Source organism: Carya illinoinensis, chromosome 15, assembly GCF_018687715.1.
Source record: "Carya illinoinensis cultivar Pawnee chromosome 15, C.illinoinensisPawnee_v1, whole genome shotgun sequence".
Taxonomy (NCBI): Eukaryota; Viridiplantae; Streptophyta; class Magnoliopsida; order Fagales; family Juglandaceae; genus Carya; species Carya illinoinensis.
Window position 1 is genome coordinate 5,032,801 of NC_056766.1, and position 15,988 is coordinate 5,048,788.

At 35.3% G+C, this 15,988-nt stretch overlaps 1 protein-coding gene across 1 annotated transcript; it reads right to left on the reverse strand.

Annotated features, from left to right (window-relative positions):
• Positions 1 to 7,158: 7,158 nt before the first annotated feature.
• LOC122297254 (gibberellin 20 oxidase 2-like) lies at positions 7,159 to 10,772 on the reverse strand. Its single transcript, XM_043107259.1, has 3 exons — positions 9,952 to 10,772; positions 9,528 to 9,849; positions 7,159 to 7,671 (listed from the first exon to the last, which is right to left on the reverse strand). Exons 1-3 carry the CDS (start codon positions 10,494 to 10,496, stop codon positions 7,399 to 7,401), a joined length of 1,140 nt encoding a protein of 379 aa, XP_042963193.1. The 5' UTR covers positions 10,497 to 10,772; the 3' UTR covers positions 7,159 to 7,398.
• Between the last annotated feature and the right edge of the window lie 5,216 nt (positions 10,773 to 15,988).

Here is a 15,988-nt window from a genome sequence, read left to right on the forward strand (position 1 = left end):
AGGGCCTGGGGAGGAGAGAGAGTGTTTTTAAGATTTAATGTCAAAACGGTGTTGTTTTGACTCTTTCTTTCAACGGGCAAGCTGGGTTAAATTCTATTCTTGGGCCTAGATTTTTATCATGGGCCAAGTCATGAAAACACGCAGCATGGAAGTCAGGAAAAAATGCTCGCACCCTAGAGCAAGCAAAGAGTGATCGAACCTGAGGCAAACAAAGCTTGCTCCACCAAAGAGTGCTTGCGTCTCAGGGAGAGCAAAGGGTGTCCCACCATGATGAGCAACAAACCAGAAGAATGGAGAACAAGAAAAGGGTAGATGCAGAATGGGGAGTGCAAGAGAAGATGAAGATGGAGCTAATTTTGGAGAATTCTGGTTGTCATCAACTGGTTTGATATGGATTTGGTTGTTTTTGTCTAATTCAATTTGTTGTATGGGTATTTTAGTCTATTCAGATATGTGGCAGGGCATTTTAGCCTAACTCGAGTCTTTTGCATGGATGCTTTGGTCAGATCACTATCTATAACAAAGGCATTTCAGTCTAACATGGCCTGGGATATGGAGAGAGTCATTTTGGTGGTCAATCATCACTTGAATTACTTCGGCTCTAAATAGCCTCTTTTATTATAGAATATATTTTGTTACGATTTAATAATGCCATATTTCAATTAATTACTTCGCTTCTTTTTCAAAACAAAGTATGAAAAAAGAACATACGGGCCTGCATGGAGGTCGATCTACCTCCTTATCCTCCCTGCAAGAGGCGACTGGTAATCCCAAAAATGATAATAAAATATAGCATAGTAATGGTCCAATGGATACCATCAAACTCGCAAAAATTAGAAGAATGCATAGCTAATACTATTGTGTTTTCTTTTGGGCCCAAGACTCAAAAGTTCTTTGAATTTTCTTAAAGCGACAGAGAGGCTGAGCAACAACACAAAACCCACCAAAATTCTGAATAGACCAAGAAAAGCAAAGAAGCTAATTGCTAGGTAACCGAAAGCAAACTTCTCAACAAGTATACGAATGACAATATTAATAACATTAAACTCCGGGTTTGCAATGTTGCAGTTCAAAATGAAACAAGGGTTCCATGTGAAATTGCCTAAACTTGAAGATTACAAGAATAAATGACTAAACTCGCAAATTTTAAATTCTAGAACTGTCTTGACAACAAAAGAAAATAAAAATTTAGGGCCAGAGTAGTCAAACTTTTGGATCCTACCGTGGTGGGCAAGTAAAATTTCGACCACCATGACTGTGGAAGATGGAGCTCTACGACCATGGCCCATGATCAGTTAATTATGGGCTTTTTAATACTAGTCGGATCCACAAACCGATGGTGGAGTTCTCGAATTCTAGTTAACAATGAAGTCCTAAAGTCAGCAAGAGATAAAATATGAGGTTTTTGTCTGAAAATAAGAGAAAATAATAATTTTATTTAATCTCCATGTTCGGGAAAAATAACATTTTATTAAGACAAGTCAACTTTACAATATTACAAACATGCCTAAGACTAACAAAATACACTAACATACATACTTTCATGCCTCATGGTATGTATCATCATGAATATTTCAATAAATATTACTCATGAGTCTTTTAATTATCATTTCAATATTTTATTTTTTGACACGACATGTACATTAAGTACTGATCATCATTGGCCGGGTACCAAACATGTAAAAAAAATTAAATTAAATTCCCTTAAACATTTAAAAAAAATAAAATTATAACCTCATTAAAAAATACTATTTTAACGATTAACTAACAAAGAAACTATAATCGGTAGCCAATCTCGATGGGTTTTTTCAGTAGTACTAGCATTTTCCAATTTTATATAATTAAGGACAACAGTTAAAAAGCACAAGAATTCAATTTTCTTGCCATAAAAGATTGGGCTCACTTATTTATCAGCATATTCCAACAAAGCAAAAGAGATATTGAGTACGTAAACAAATCTTCAAAGCTGCAGTATTCCTTACTATTGACTGATGAGCTCACCATAACAAGGAGCAAAAACACCAAAAAAGTACTGGTCCTTGTTTAATTTGTTTGATTTTAGTGAAGTATACAATAATGTAATAAAAATTATAATAAAAATAATATTCAAACTATATCAGTTTGATTAAAGTTTGAAATCTCGTTTTTTTTAAGAGGATTCAAGATATCGACGATGTACAAAATCTCAAATTAATCGGTGTAGAAAAATTTTTTTTGACTTGACTCTTCCAAGATACAACAGAGCATCTAACTAATCGTCGTATAGCCCAAACCAACTCTACATAAGTGGTTAACCTCAAAACTCTACCAAAAGAATACTTTTCTTTTATCTAAAAATACTCTAAAAAATATGTATGTACAACGTTCTTTTTTAGTCTCTCTATAAAATGTTCTTTGGATTGTGTAGAAAGACAACCATACTCCAAACCCCAAAATACACCAGACGGACGCCCCCACTATATAGAAAGTTCAATCGTGCATGTAAAAAAGGTCGCCTTTAGACCAAACGGCATCTGGGCAATAAATTGATAAAAAGGACGTTGGCCATTAAAAGTATTCATTGCAGCCAATTACCGATTAAACTAAACAGAACATTAATAAAGAGCCGCCTTGCCGCGCGTTATGAAGTTAATAGAAGAATCAAGAAAAAAAAACGTAAAAGCAACGGTAAGTATAACCGTATAAGCAACGGTAAGGCTCCCTTAATTTGGATGGTAAAATTATTTTACCTCATCTTATTTTATCATTATAATTTTTAAAATTTTTATATATATAAAATATAATAAATAATTCAACTTTTTCAAATTTCATGAAAACAATAATAATATTAAAAAATATTATTTTATTCTAATTTTAACTTTCATCTCAACTCACTATCCAAACGGCAAGTAAGAATATTATGCTTTAATTAAAATAATGCAAAACTGGTCTCTTTAACCAAATAAGGACATAGCTAGAGGATAAGAAATTAATAAACTGCCGAATAATTGTACGTAATATTATTTCACAGCAAGGAAATATACTTAATTTGCAGATAATTATAATTAGTATAAATGAGGTTATAAGGAATTAAACCCTGTAACTGTAATTAGGGAATCGGGATAGTACTTGTACAAGTACGATTCTACCATGCGTACAGAAATGGTGTGCATGCATAGATATCATGTTCATGGGATCAGTACTTTTCTTGCATGCGGAATGTTCGTCCTATAGATGTTAGCTAGGTTTTCAAATTCTATATATAACTCTGTACTTACATCATGTATACTCTGATTTATAAGATGATGAAAAGAAGTGATAAGACTAATGATTCATACCATAAACAAATATTGATCTGCAAGTTATATTAAACGCTGATTGAACATATATATTCTTAATCATAATCATGTACTTCGTTCTTCTTTTTCTCTTTTCATATTTTTTTTTACCCACTTCTAAGCTAGAAATTTCCACGAAGCTTGCCTCACTTCCATCCCGAAAACTGACAAAAGCACAACAAACAAGAATAACTCGCTTATTTCATTTTAAGTGATGCTAGATACAGTACTTCTAAAATATTGTACAAGCTAGTCTCATGCATGCACTCACTTTGAAAAGAATTTGGTCCACTATGCAAAAGTTGAGATTTTTATGTAGATCTCAAGTTTCTTTACTTTTTTCAAAATCAGTACATGGGACTTAACAGCCTAGCTAAGACTGTAAATTATTTTCCTTTGATAGTCCTCTCCAACTTTTAATGCATATTAGTGAAACCATGACCCCAAAATGGGGATTGCATGTAATTTATATTAGATTAAGGAGCTTAGAATGCCATCTAGCTAGCAATCATAGTCAGATGGAGATCAAAAGCAATATCTTAGGCAAAACATGAGCTAATTACAAGCTGAAAATTAAAGGATCGATGTTTATTATATTAATCATCATCTAATCTTAGACATATAATTCAACAAATTAAATTAATCTGAGTGTTTAAGACTCGATTAATCTAAGCTAACTATTGAACTACATGAATGAGCGTTAAAGTTAATGTTTCTAAAGTATCTTTTGCGTTACAGTTGAGTAAAACCAGAATATATGATATTATGAACTCAATAATTATGGGCAGGAATCGGATATTTGGTAGAGGCCGGCATGATCGATGCCTCTAGCTCTAGGTTTTTCTATAATGACCTGAAGTGCTCTAGAAATTAATGACCCCCTAAAGAACAGCGACGCAATAACTATATTATAGACCAGACAGGAAACATTAGCTTTGAAATCAGCTTTCAAGCCAGCCTCATTGGTGGGTCTATAATGTGTACGTACACTACATCCATGCATGTGGAGATTTTCTGACTCAGATCATATCCTTAAGTCACATGCGAAACAGAAACTTGTCCGGCTCTTGAATGATCTAGTGGCCTGATCGGCATGTGCACGAGCTACCTAAGGATCAGGAACTAGGAAACCGAAATTATTTGAATGCTAAAGTTGTACGAAAAATATATTTAATCGGAAGAAATCTTGTTTTTACAAAATGCCTGGAATTATTAAGTTTCTCCGGTCTGGTCTAAGACTCTAAACTAGAATACACTGATGATTTTCCTTTTTTTACAATATTCGAGAGATATATACAGGTAATTAGAGACTCTTAAGAGATTTTCTCGATGCTTGCATGTCTTTTCTTTCTTTCTTTTTCTATCTTTTTTCTGGGCTTCCATCACAACTTGGTTAATTAGGTTGATGGACAAATGACAGACCCAAAAAGTTGCGTTTGTTGTCTTTCAGAATACACAAAATTTTACATGCACAAGGTGACCCCAAAGGAGGGCATGGTACATAATGTATTGGTTTTTTTATTTTCTTATGAGTAGAGGCTTTGATTTGATGTAGATTCCTTCAAAATATTTCGTCCTCCACATTATGTAATTTTTTCGATCCCGACAAATGTGGTTCTTTGTCTCTACTTATTACCATCTGACTTGGGAAACAAATGGCGTTGCTTGTCCTTAGCTTTGGCCCCTCGGGTAGTCCTTCTACACCCATCTAAACTTGTCCCCATGCAAACAGTACGAGGACAACCCTCGTGTCCTTGTGTTTACATACATACATGCATACATATATATACATAAATCAAAGCCTCCTCCAGGCCGTGATTGCCCACATTATATGTTATCATATAGCTAGATATTGCTTGAAACTTGCAACAACTCTGAGGTTCGAAATCACCTCAACACAAAATCAGTTTCATATGGCATCATGTACATTGAGGTTCGAAATATACATTTACTTCCAATATAATTTGATATTAATTAATTCACAAGCGAAATATAAATGTGGATAAACCTAGCTAATAAATTTAGAAACGTTTTAAATTATCACAGGGCAAGGTTTAATTTCTTCCTTTTTTGGATACCCAGCATGGAAAGGAAAAGTTTAGTACTTAAAAAGGCTACAGAAAAAATCTTCCAGATCAGTAATTCATGCCAATCCCACCAGACACATACTGCCCACCAACAAATATTAAAGCTTTAGCCAAAACATCATCCCATACGACAAACTAATGTATTTGACAAAACAAGATCAGAGGCCGGAAATTAAGCTAACAAATACCAAAAATATACAAGACCATTCATACTCACCAAACCCAAAATGTTTTTAACTTGCCTCCAAGGAGACCCCACCGTCTTCTTCTACACATGGTGCATGGAAGTCGGTTCATCTCCTAGCCACTCAATTAATTATAAGTTGACAAATGAAAGAGACAGAGAACTATCCCGAAGGGAGGAGATAAAGATCTTCTTTAATGGTGGAAGATGATATATATGTATATATATATATAATAAGGAGAGAAGTTCTAGAGAGAGAGAGAGAGAGAGAGGGGTGGTGGTTATGATCTTCCTCTTTAAACCATATATATATATATATATACACGTGAGGATACTTTTCCGTACTTATTACATTTTACCATGTAATATCAACATATTCTATCTAGCTATATATATAATTCACCACATATATATATATATCAATTATATGCATAGTTTAAGGATAAATTTGAACGTAGAAGTGATCTCAGATGATTTATGAATAATAAAAAAATAATAATGAATAATAGTGAACTTGTTATAAATAACAGCGAAGTAGTCTATGTAAGGTGAAAATCAAATATTCCAATTATCTCCTTCTGCTTCGTACTCATGTATGGCATCATGTACACAGTGAACATGAACATGATATGACGCATAAACTATTATTGCTTAGTTCTAGCCAATCGCTACATATATAGTACATGTACTGAAATGCATGTGCATGGATCGATGGAAACGTCAAAACTTAATTATTTGTTGAATACAACACTTGTTTTTATCCCACATTGTTAAAATAGTTAGTCCTTCATGCACGAAGGGTACCTCGATCGGAATTAAATATTTGCTTGCAAAGTACTGATGATTGAAATTTTATTGGGCCAGTGATCAGCTTAGTAGTTTTTGTGCCATGCATATTTTTTTGGTGAATAATACACGGATATTATATGTAATTAAAAATGGCTGTTATTACTTTCTTGTTTTTTATTTTTCCCGTACCAAATTGATTATCTTCTCTTCAATTGTACTCACAGGATCTGCTTGATGAGAAGTTTCAAGCTGGAGTTAGCTAGATGCCTGCAGGCCGTCTCTGGTGTTGCATCATGTACTCATATAGAGATTACTTTGAACCATGCATAAAGAATAAAATGAAATCAAGCCTCCTCCGTTCCCAATTCATCAGTACCTATTAATCGACCGATCACGCATGTGTCAGAACACGTCGTATTAATTATGCAACAAAGTGGAAATTACGTGATTTTCAATTTATTTTAAATTTAATTACAGACACTGATACCTATAAATACATCTATATATAATGCATGGATTTATATATATATATATATATATCTTATTTAATAAGGTTCGTATTTAATTATCCCCTCAGAACACGAATGAACTTAGCAACAATATTACTCGACTTGGTCTTAATAGTTATCATGATCGTGAGTATCGTTTTCTCATTGTATATAGATTGATTTCATCCATATAAAACAGAATATAAAGAAGTTGGTCCCGTTTTGCGCTTGACATGAACTTGTTCGGAAGGGGTGTGTGTGTATACACACACACACACATGTATATACATACATACCAAAAAAGAAATCAATATATATAGATGGTTTTGAACTGAATAGGTACATAGATATATTTTGCATCCACTCAGAAACTCGAATAAACATACAGAAACAATCCTCTCGCGATTGCGGTGGACTGGATGATCATCATGATGATTACCTCCTAACAACATATATATAATTTTCTAAGACAGATATAAAAATATATATATATATATTTATATATATTTATCAGAGAATGCAGTATTAATCGATCAGAGACTCGCTGGTTTGGAAGAAAGAAGCCATTTGGTGAAGTTTGGTAGGGTGGCATCATCGGCACGGTAATGGTATTGAGTGAAATAGAGCAAATCCGACCATGTGAAATCAGGGTACGCACTTGTCCCATCACGACACACAAGATCCTCCGGGGGTCTCACCAACTTGTCCTCTCTTGGGCACAGAAAGAATGCCAACGACCTCCTCTCCTTGTACCTGTTAACCAGTGCCCTGTGTAGACAACTCTTGTATCTCCCATTCGATAATGCCTACGTACATATATATACATGTTATCCATTATTGTAACTCTGTGTCGATCTTTCTATCAAAAGAAAAAACTGTGTCGATCAGATGCATATGTACATGTGCATACATACATCCAAACAACATACATATATAAGGCTGCAAGTTATATATAGGTTTCTTTCTCTTAAAAATGAAAGGAAGTACTGTACTCTTGGCGTATTAATTGGAATATCAGCTCGAACATATATCGATCTACTTAAGGACAACATGCAATATCAGTCCTTAGCTAACGGCAACAAAGTGTCCAATCTTTAAACTAACATATAAATTGTTGTCTCAACGAGCTTATTATATAAATTAATTATTCGTCTAGAATTGTCACTGATCGGTACTTAAAGCGGTAGTTTAATATCGATCCCAACTACGTACTCGGAGTGCGTTTGACTACTTCATTCCTTCTAAACCTAGCTAGCTTGATACCATTCTGGTCTCCGTATTTGTCTTGATCTTCTAGATAGATTAATTATATATATATATATATATAAATATTTATATATATATATATATAAGTATTAATATTTAATTACACGCGTTTGACTACAGAAAAAGCTGTCGTTACAGAGTACATGTATTTATATATATATATATATATATTCTGATGTTGGAATTAAAGGACACGCCGACAGGCCCTTTTTCAGGCTCGGAAAATAGGAAAGAAATTAGCTAGGATAAGATATATTAGCGATCATATATGTCATGATTTGCTGATCTAGAGGATAAACATCAATGGTCTAAATACAAGATGGATAATCATAGCATATATTAAATTAATGGTCTAAATATTCCAAGATGGGTCCAAGAACGTTACTTTGCAAGGGCATAATTAATTAGAGAATCTTAATTATATATATATGTACACATAGCTTACTGAACTAGTTAGCAACACTAGGAAAGGAAGATCATGGCATGAATATAAAGAAAACCTTAGATCCTTAATTTTTTTTGGCAATAATTGCACTAAATTAACCTTCCATCTGTTATCTAGATAACAGATCTGTGTCCTTATAATTAACGTACATATCTAATCTATGATCTGTAAATTAAATTTAGGGCTTAGTACAGGGATTTAGGACTAGCATATAATTAAAAATGTTTTCCATCTTTGAGCATGCAGTCTATATCTCGATCATCAGTTTCTTGATCTTTTGCGTACGTACAATTAAAGCTTAAAAATAGATAATTTAAAGTGTGTATAAAAGAGTAACGACTTGATTGTGTGTGCATGTGTATGTTTGTAACAATAATATTACGAAAGCGTGATCATAACTAAATTTGCATATTTTCTTAGCATAATTTTGAGTAAAACTCATGTGCATGTGAGAAATGTTTTAACTAAAAAAAAATTTTACGAAAATAATTTTTATTATAAAATAGATCTAACATATCAAATTATCAAATTTTTATTATAAAATAGATATAACATATCAAATTATCAAATTATGAAATTATATTAGTTTATGAGTTTACTTTTATAGAATCTTTTTGTAACTATTGCACTTTTCCATACATATAACTAGTTTTGTCTTTTTTATTTTTATTTAATGAATGTGTGGAGCCGTTAGCATAAGAGAAAACAGTTTAGTTAGGAAAATTCTTTACACCATGTTATATACTACCATCTCACTTGCATTCCACTAAGTAAGTTGTGGCACATTTACCACTATTAAATGATCATTTATTGCATGCTTCTTTATCATCAAGTGGTGGTAAATGTGCCAAATTATATATAGTGAAATGTAAATGGGATGGTGTTGTAGTCTATATAGTATTACTCAGCTAGCAAATATTTCCGTTGTAATAAACCTCCTTACGCACTTACCATGAAGGTGTCACCAATGTTAATGACTAGTGCATCGGGACGAGGTCGAACATTCCGCCATTTATTGTTGGCGAATACTTCAAGACCACCAACTTGGTCCTGGTGAAGAATGGTTAAGGATGTTGGATCGCAATGAGGTCCTGTGCCGAAGGCAAGACCTGGCTCTTTGCATGGTGGGTAGTAATTACATCTCATTATCGAGGAACCATCTTGAAAAAAGTGTTTATAATGCAGTGGATGGACTCCCAAGCTGATTGCCAGTAGCTCCATGATTGCTAGTGCTACATCTTTCATTGCTTCACAATACTTTTGGTATACCACTCTGCAAATTAAACAAGTAATTCAAGTTAATGAATTGAAAACATGACTACAAGTTGCATGGTTTGTATATGTGATATCCTTCCAACTATATAAGCTATCTTACCCTGTTTGTTCGAAATCCATCCCTAGGTTGGATTTGAAGAAATCTTCCACAACTGGTTTTGAGTCCGAGTCGTGGAATCCAAAGGATAATGTCTCCTTCCAAGGTAGTTTCGACGAGAAACGATCAGCATGGGCGCCGGAGTAGCCCCACATATTACCAGGCGTTCTCTTAGCCCTAAGTTTCATGCTGGCTGGAAGCTTAAAGAAATTATCCATATGATGATATGCCATTTTGACGAGCCGAGGATCGACTCCATGGTTGGTTACTTGAAAGAAACCATGGTTTAAGCAGGCTGCCCTAATGAGCTGCACAGCATGCTGTGTTGCCACCAGATCACCGCTAAAGAAACCTCCAAGATCCACTATTGGCTCTCTGAGCTCATCATGAGCTACCACTAAATCCCTTTTTGGCCAAATGAAATTTATGGGCACAGAGGATTCTTTCTGCAGAAATGGTGTGTGTAAAAAGGAATCCCCATGATCTTTCTGGTCTTCTCTCTCTAGAGGAAGCTGGGGAACGAGAAGTGTAGAAATGCTCGAATCCATGGGGATAGAAAGATAAAAGAGCTTCTACAACACTAAACCATATTTATAGAGAACTCAGTACTACAGGAGTAAATGAATTCTCGAAAAGGACAAAGAGTCTTCAGAAAAGAGAAAACGACTTTTACTGTGGTGAAAAAGGTTCGAGATGATCATCTTTGACTGGGGTGGAGGCTAGTAAAAATGTGAGATAAATTGAGCTAGCTGGGGACAATTTTGAAAATGAAAGATGGTACAGTTGGTTGCCTTTCGGAGCTTCCATTTATATAAGCATGCATGAAGAGATTAACAGAGAGTACTAAAAATCTTGGAACGAGGACCGAGGTAATGAATTGATCTGCAAACTGCAAATTCTGAAGGAAACCTCAGCGAATAGGCCGCTGAGGTGACCTTCTAATATAGTACCCAACGTTTTCGTTCGTTCTTTGCAATGATTATAAGATCTTTTAAGATGTCATAAAAACATTTGAATCCCAATTCTTTCGGATCCACTACTCAATTGTTTTCAACTCCTGTATCACCATGAATAGATTTTTTTTTTTTCCCCCCTATTTTCTTATAAAGCAGTACTTGCAGATAAATCGAGTGGTCTTCTTTTTGTGGGGATCAGTTTTGTTGTTTCGTGCTAGCTAGCCACTTTATGGTGGCATCATTATTTGCGACAACTTTTGAGTGTTAATCCAGTCGAGCTAGCTAGCTAGCGATCATCGTAAAGTACGAACCCTTTTATGGTTCTCGATCGTCTCATTTGCTAATTAATCATGTGAGTTAATGTTGTGAAAAGCCTCAGAATTAATGGCCAGCCGGAACCCTTTTTCTGGAGATTCAATTCTTTCTAGCAAAGGAACCCTTTTTCTGGAGATTCAATTCTTTCTAGCAAAGGCCTCCAATATCCTCAATTTACACTTCTTTGGAAAAAGACAAAAAACAGCATCGATCAATCGTGGCCTGCTTTGTTTTTTTTAGTTAAAAGAAGAAAGAATATCTGGATTGATTTGGATCGTTGATATGGGAGAAAAAACATATATATGGGTGTACGTGTTGTAATTAATATATAGTACTACTCCATATATACATTAATCGATCGAGTAATAACTCAAGAAAATTATAATCCTTTCGTTCTTGTCCTAATGGGTTAATTGTTAGTATATGAGTACTACCCTCAAGCAAGCTACGTCACGTAGGGCGCGCGGGCCCCAATACCTCAAGAAAAGAGAGCAGAAAGAGTCGGATGAGAGGAGAATTATTATGCGTTTTGGCCTGCATGCATACTTGATGCTAAATGGTTTTGATTTGTACCAAATAGAAAGAGACCACATCACGTGAAATGAATCGTCGTATTGCAATTCTAAGGACGCAATGCTTGGCCTACCTGCCCCGTTTACGTAAAACAAGCGGCTTAATCATTCTGCATTATCTCACTAAAAAAGAAGTAAGAGTGAAAAGGTCAAACATAAAACATCCTTGGCCTACATGTTTCGTACAGCTAAAACAAACTTAATCCACCTGCTGCTTTATCGCATTAAATGAAGTAGCAGATGACACGTGATACGCACTAGTCGGATCCCAATAGCAGGGACATGCATGACTGCCATGAAGCCTACCTAGCTACATTTATAATATATAGTACTCTATCTCCATCAAGATGAAATATATATGTTCTATAAACCCATCTTGTTAAAAAAAAGAGTTAAGCAGAGAAGAGCTTAAGGGCTTGGCGAGTACTATAGCAGCAACTTGATTTTGGGAAGATACATCATGCAAAGTGCGCACAAATCAGGTTGAATTTTTTTAAACCAAATGACAGTCTAACTGCTTAGTACGTTCATAAAAAATCAAATTAGTTGTAACATGGAAAGCAGCTTGATTATTACAAAAAAAATAAGGCAACATGAGGATATATCATCCTAATGTAATTCTCTAAACAAGTATAAAACCCAATTGACTTCAAATATAGTAGTGGCCATTGATCTTGATTCATCCATAACAAAAGATCGGAGACTATTTGTTGCTTTTTAGACTTCCACGAGATTAAATAATTACGTACCAAGGAAGACACAATATCTAGAAATTGAACGCGCTGAATCTGGACAACTTACCCAATCAGAATTGGCAAAAGCCATACTATGCAAAGGACAATTAGTTGAGAAAAAGATCCCTTGACCAGGAGCCTTTTTTATGTATCTCAAAATGTGATGTGCTCCTTTCATATGAGGAACTCAAGGAGATGCTAAGAATTGGCTAAGATAATGGACCTAGAAAGCAAGATGAGGCCCAGTGTGAGTCAGATACAGCAATTGACCAATCAACCTTCTATATGAAGAAGGGACTAACAAGAACTCCCCATCAGTTCTACAGAGTTTAGAATCAAAATCTCTGTAAAAATTTAATGGTTTAGCAGCAACTAATCTTGCATCCGAAAGTAATTCGAAAGCATATTTTCTTTGGTACAAAGAAATACCTTTCTTAGATCTATCTATTTCCATGCCCAAAAAATATTTAACAGCAACACATCTTTCAACTTGAATAGACTTTGAAGAAACTCTTTAAGTGCAACAACAAATGACTCATCATAATTACTTGTTATTAATATATCATTGACATAGGCAAGTAATGCTATGAAAGATGAAGCTTGTTTCCTTGTAAACAAAGAATAATTAGATTTGAACTGAATGAAGCCATGAGCGAGAAGTGTAGCAATAAACTTAGAATTCTATTGGCGTGAAGTTGCTTCAAACCATACAATAATTTTTATAGTACAAACTCGACCATCCCCCTTTCTAAGATAACTAGGAGGTAATGTCATGTAGACTCATTCCTCTAGATTACCATTTAAAAAAACATATCAACATCTATTTGAAATAAGGACAAACCATGCATATATAGCATCCAAAGAAAGAATATATCTATCAGTCACCATCTTGACTACATGAGAAAATGTCTCAAAGTAATCTAAGCCCTCTTACTGAGTATATCTTGTAGCAACTAATCTAGCCATATACCTTTGTATAGATCCATCAACTTTATATTTTATCTTATAAACCCACTTATAGCCTATGGGAATTTTACCAACTAAAAGTGTAATGACTCAGCTCGTGATTAGACCCAGCCTGTTTGTTAAGCCCAACCTAACCCAGAAAAAGGGATAAAACGATGCTATTTATACCCAACTCCTAAAACCCTAGTTCCTTTTTCTCCCTAAGCTACAAACTCCCTCTATGGCACCCCTAACTCCCACGTGCAAAGAGGCAAGAATCGTGACAGCAGGATGATGACAACACGGGTCATACACTCCAAATGCCAAGTACTTAATGTGAACATGCAAAATTATACAGTAATAATAGCAACGGATAAATAAAAATATTCAACTAAGTTTCATAATTTTTATATACAGAACCACTAAAATAAAAGCCCTTCAAAGAGGTGATATAGTTATCCATCATAATAACATACAAAGCCAAAATCAAATAGCCAAAAAGGGAAACAAATCCCATAGCCAACAAGCGACCACAAGTCACTCCTCTAGCAGAACCAATCCCTCAGGTTCAACATCATCATTTGCATCAAAATCTACGATTCCATAAAACAAAACCATAGGGTAGGAAAAACCACGTGAGATTATAAATCTCAGTAAGTAATCAACCAAATAATCTAAAAGATAAAACATATTAATACAACCAACGTGTATGCATCCACACAATGAAACATGCAAAAACAAAACCATCATTTTTTTTTTCGAAAATTACACGTTTTCCAACACATGCCAAAAACCCATTTATCAGTCCTTGTAGGTGAGAATCACAGGCGGGACTTACCACCATCTCTGCTTACCACCATCCTTATAGTTTGCGCTGTAGGCAGGAATCACAGGCAGGGCTTTACCACTTTCCCTGCTTACCACCATTCCTACAGTTCATTTTCCTTTCTTTTATTATTTTCAATCCATTCATTATGCATGCACCCAAAATCCTTTCTTAACATGAAAATCCATTTTTCAAACATTACACATGAAAATGCATGCAGCCAGTATATTTAATGTCATGACATATCACACATCATGTAAAATACACCAACCACAATATAACTCTACAAATAAACCCATCCTCCAATCTGACCCAAGGCCCACATTCGACAATAACCACAAATTATAAATCCACACTTCCCGAACAAGGCTCATCACAACCAATCAGACTGCAGAAAACAAATTAGTACAAAATATATATTTAAATCTCAATAAATTCTTTGAAAAATTACTTACAACAATGGAAAGGAAAACTCTAGAAGATCAAATGTGAGTAAGACTACAGGTGACGCCAAAAGTGGCGGAGTAACGGTGGAGCAATATTTTTCAAATATTGGCCATGGGTTACAAAACTGGGAAAATGAAGGGGAAGCTACAGAGGAAGCTTGACTGGGCATGGAAGAGCTTATGGTGGCCAGTGAAGTGGATGGTGGTAGCTGGTGGCCGAGGGTGGCAGGGTAGGCAGCGAATCGGGCCAAAGAGATAGAGAGAGTCTGTGAGAGAGCGAGGGAAAGTGTGGGAAGTGGAGGCACAGCTAGGGGTGGAGAGGCTAGGGGAGGGTTGCCGGTGAGGGAGGAATTTGCTAGTAGTGGTGCAGCTGGGTTGTTGAACCTATGGATTTGTGTGATGTGAAGAGAGAGAAAGAGGATACCATGGAGGCTGGGTTTAGTGGGGTGGTGGTTGCCGACGAGTAGGGAAGCTGGCGAGGTGGGCAATGCTGGATAGTGCTACATGGCGGTGAGGGGTTGGGCTGGAGAAGAGAAACCAAATGAGTAGAGGCCTTCCGTCTGGTGCAGGAGAGAGAGAGAGAGAGAGAGAGAGAGAGAGAGAGAGAGAGAGAGAGAGAGAGAGAGAGAGAGAGAGAGAGAGGAAAAGAAAAAATGAAAAAGAGAAAAAATGAAGGAAATTAGATCTAGACCCTTCATCATGGGGTCTTAAAATTCATCCAACGGAGAGGATTAAAACAATTGTTTAACTTAAAAATACAGCAACTAAGTAAAATAAAATAGTAAAACCCAACAATAAAAAGAATTGGAAATTAAGAGCCAATAAATAATAACATCAATTAATAACAAGAAAATGCACACTAAAATAAATTACACAACTCAAACAGTAAAAATGATAAAATAGTATAATAATAATAATTAATTTAAAATAAAGGAACCAACAAAATAATTAGTAAAATAACTAATTAAAAACACAAGGAAACGAGGGATGTCAAACCCTCTTTTCTCTATTTCATCTCATTTGTAGCCCCTGCTCCTAACGTCTCTGTCTCTCCCTCTCTCCAATTTGGCAACTCTCCCTTTCGCTCTTCTATTCGTTGTGCCATAGCACGTCCCTCAGCCTCTCTCACATATCCTCATCTGTTTGCAGTTGCCATGTGCTGCCACACTTTACCAAGTTGGTAAGTCTCCCTCTCCGATTAATCTCTCTATTTACCCTCTCTCTCTAACGATGCCTTTCTTACTCT

Coding starts and splice junctions, on each gene's coding strand:
- LOC122297254 (XM_043107259.1), bottom strand. CDS start 10,496: ATGGATTCGAGCATTTCTACACTTCTCGTTCCCCAGCTTCCTCTAGAG. Junction 9,850..9,951: donor ATGGATTTCGAACAAACAGG/GTAAGATAGCTT, acceptor TTTAATTTGCAG/AGTGGTATACCAAAAGTATT. Junction 7,672..9,527: donor ACATTGGTGACACCTTCATG/GTAAGTGCGTAA, acceptor ATATGTACGTAG/GCATTATCGAATGGGAGATA.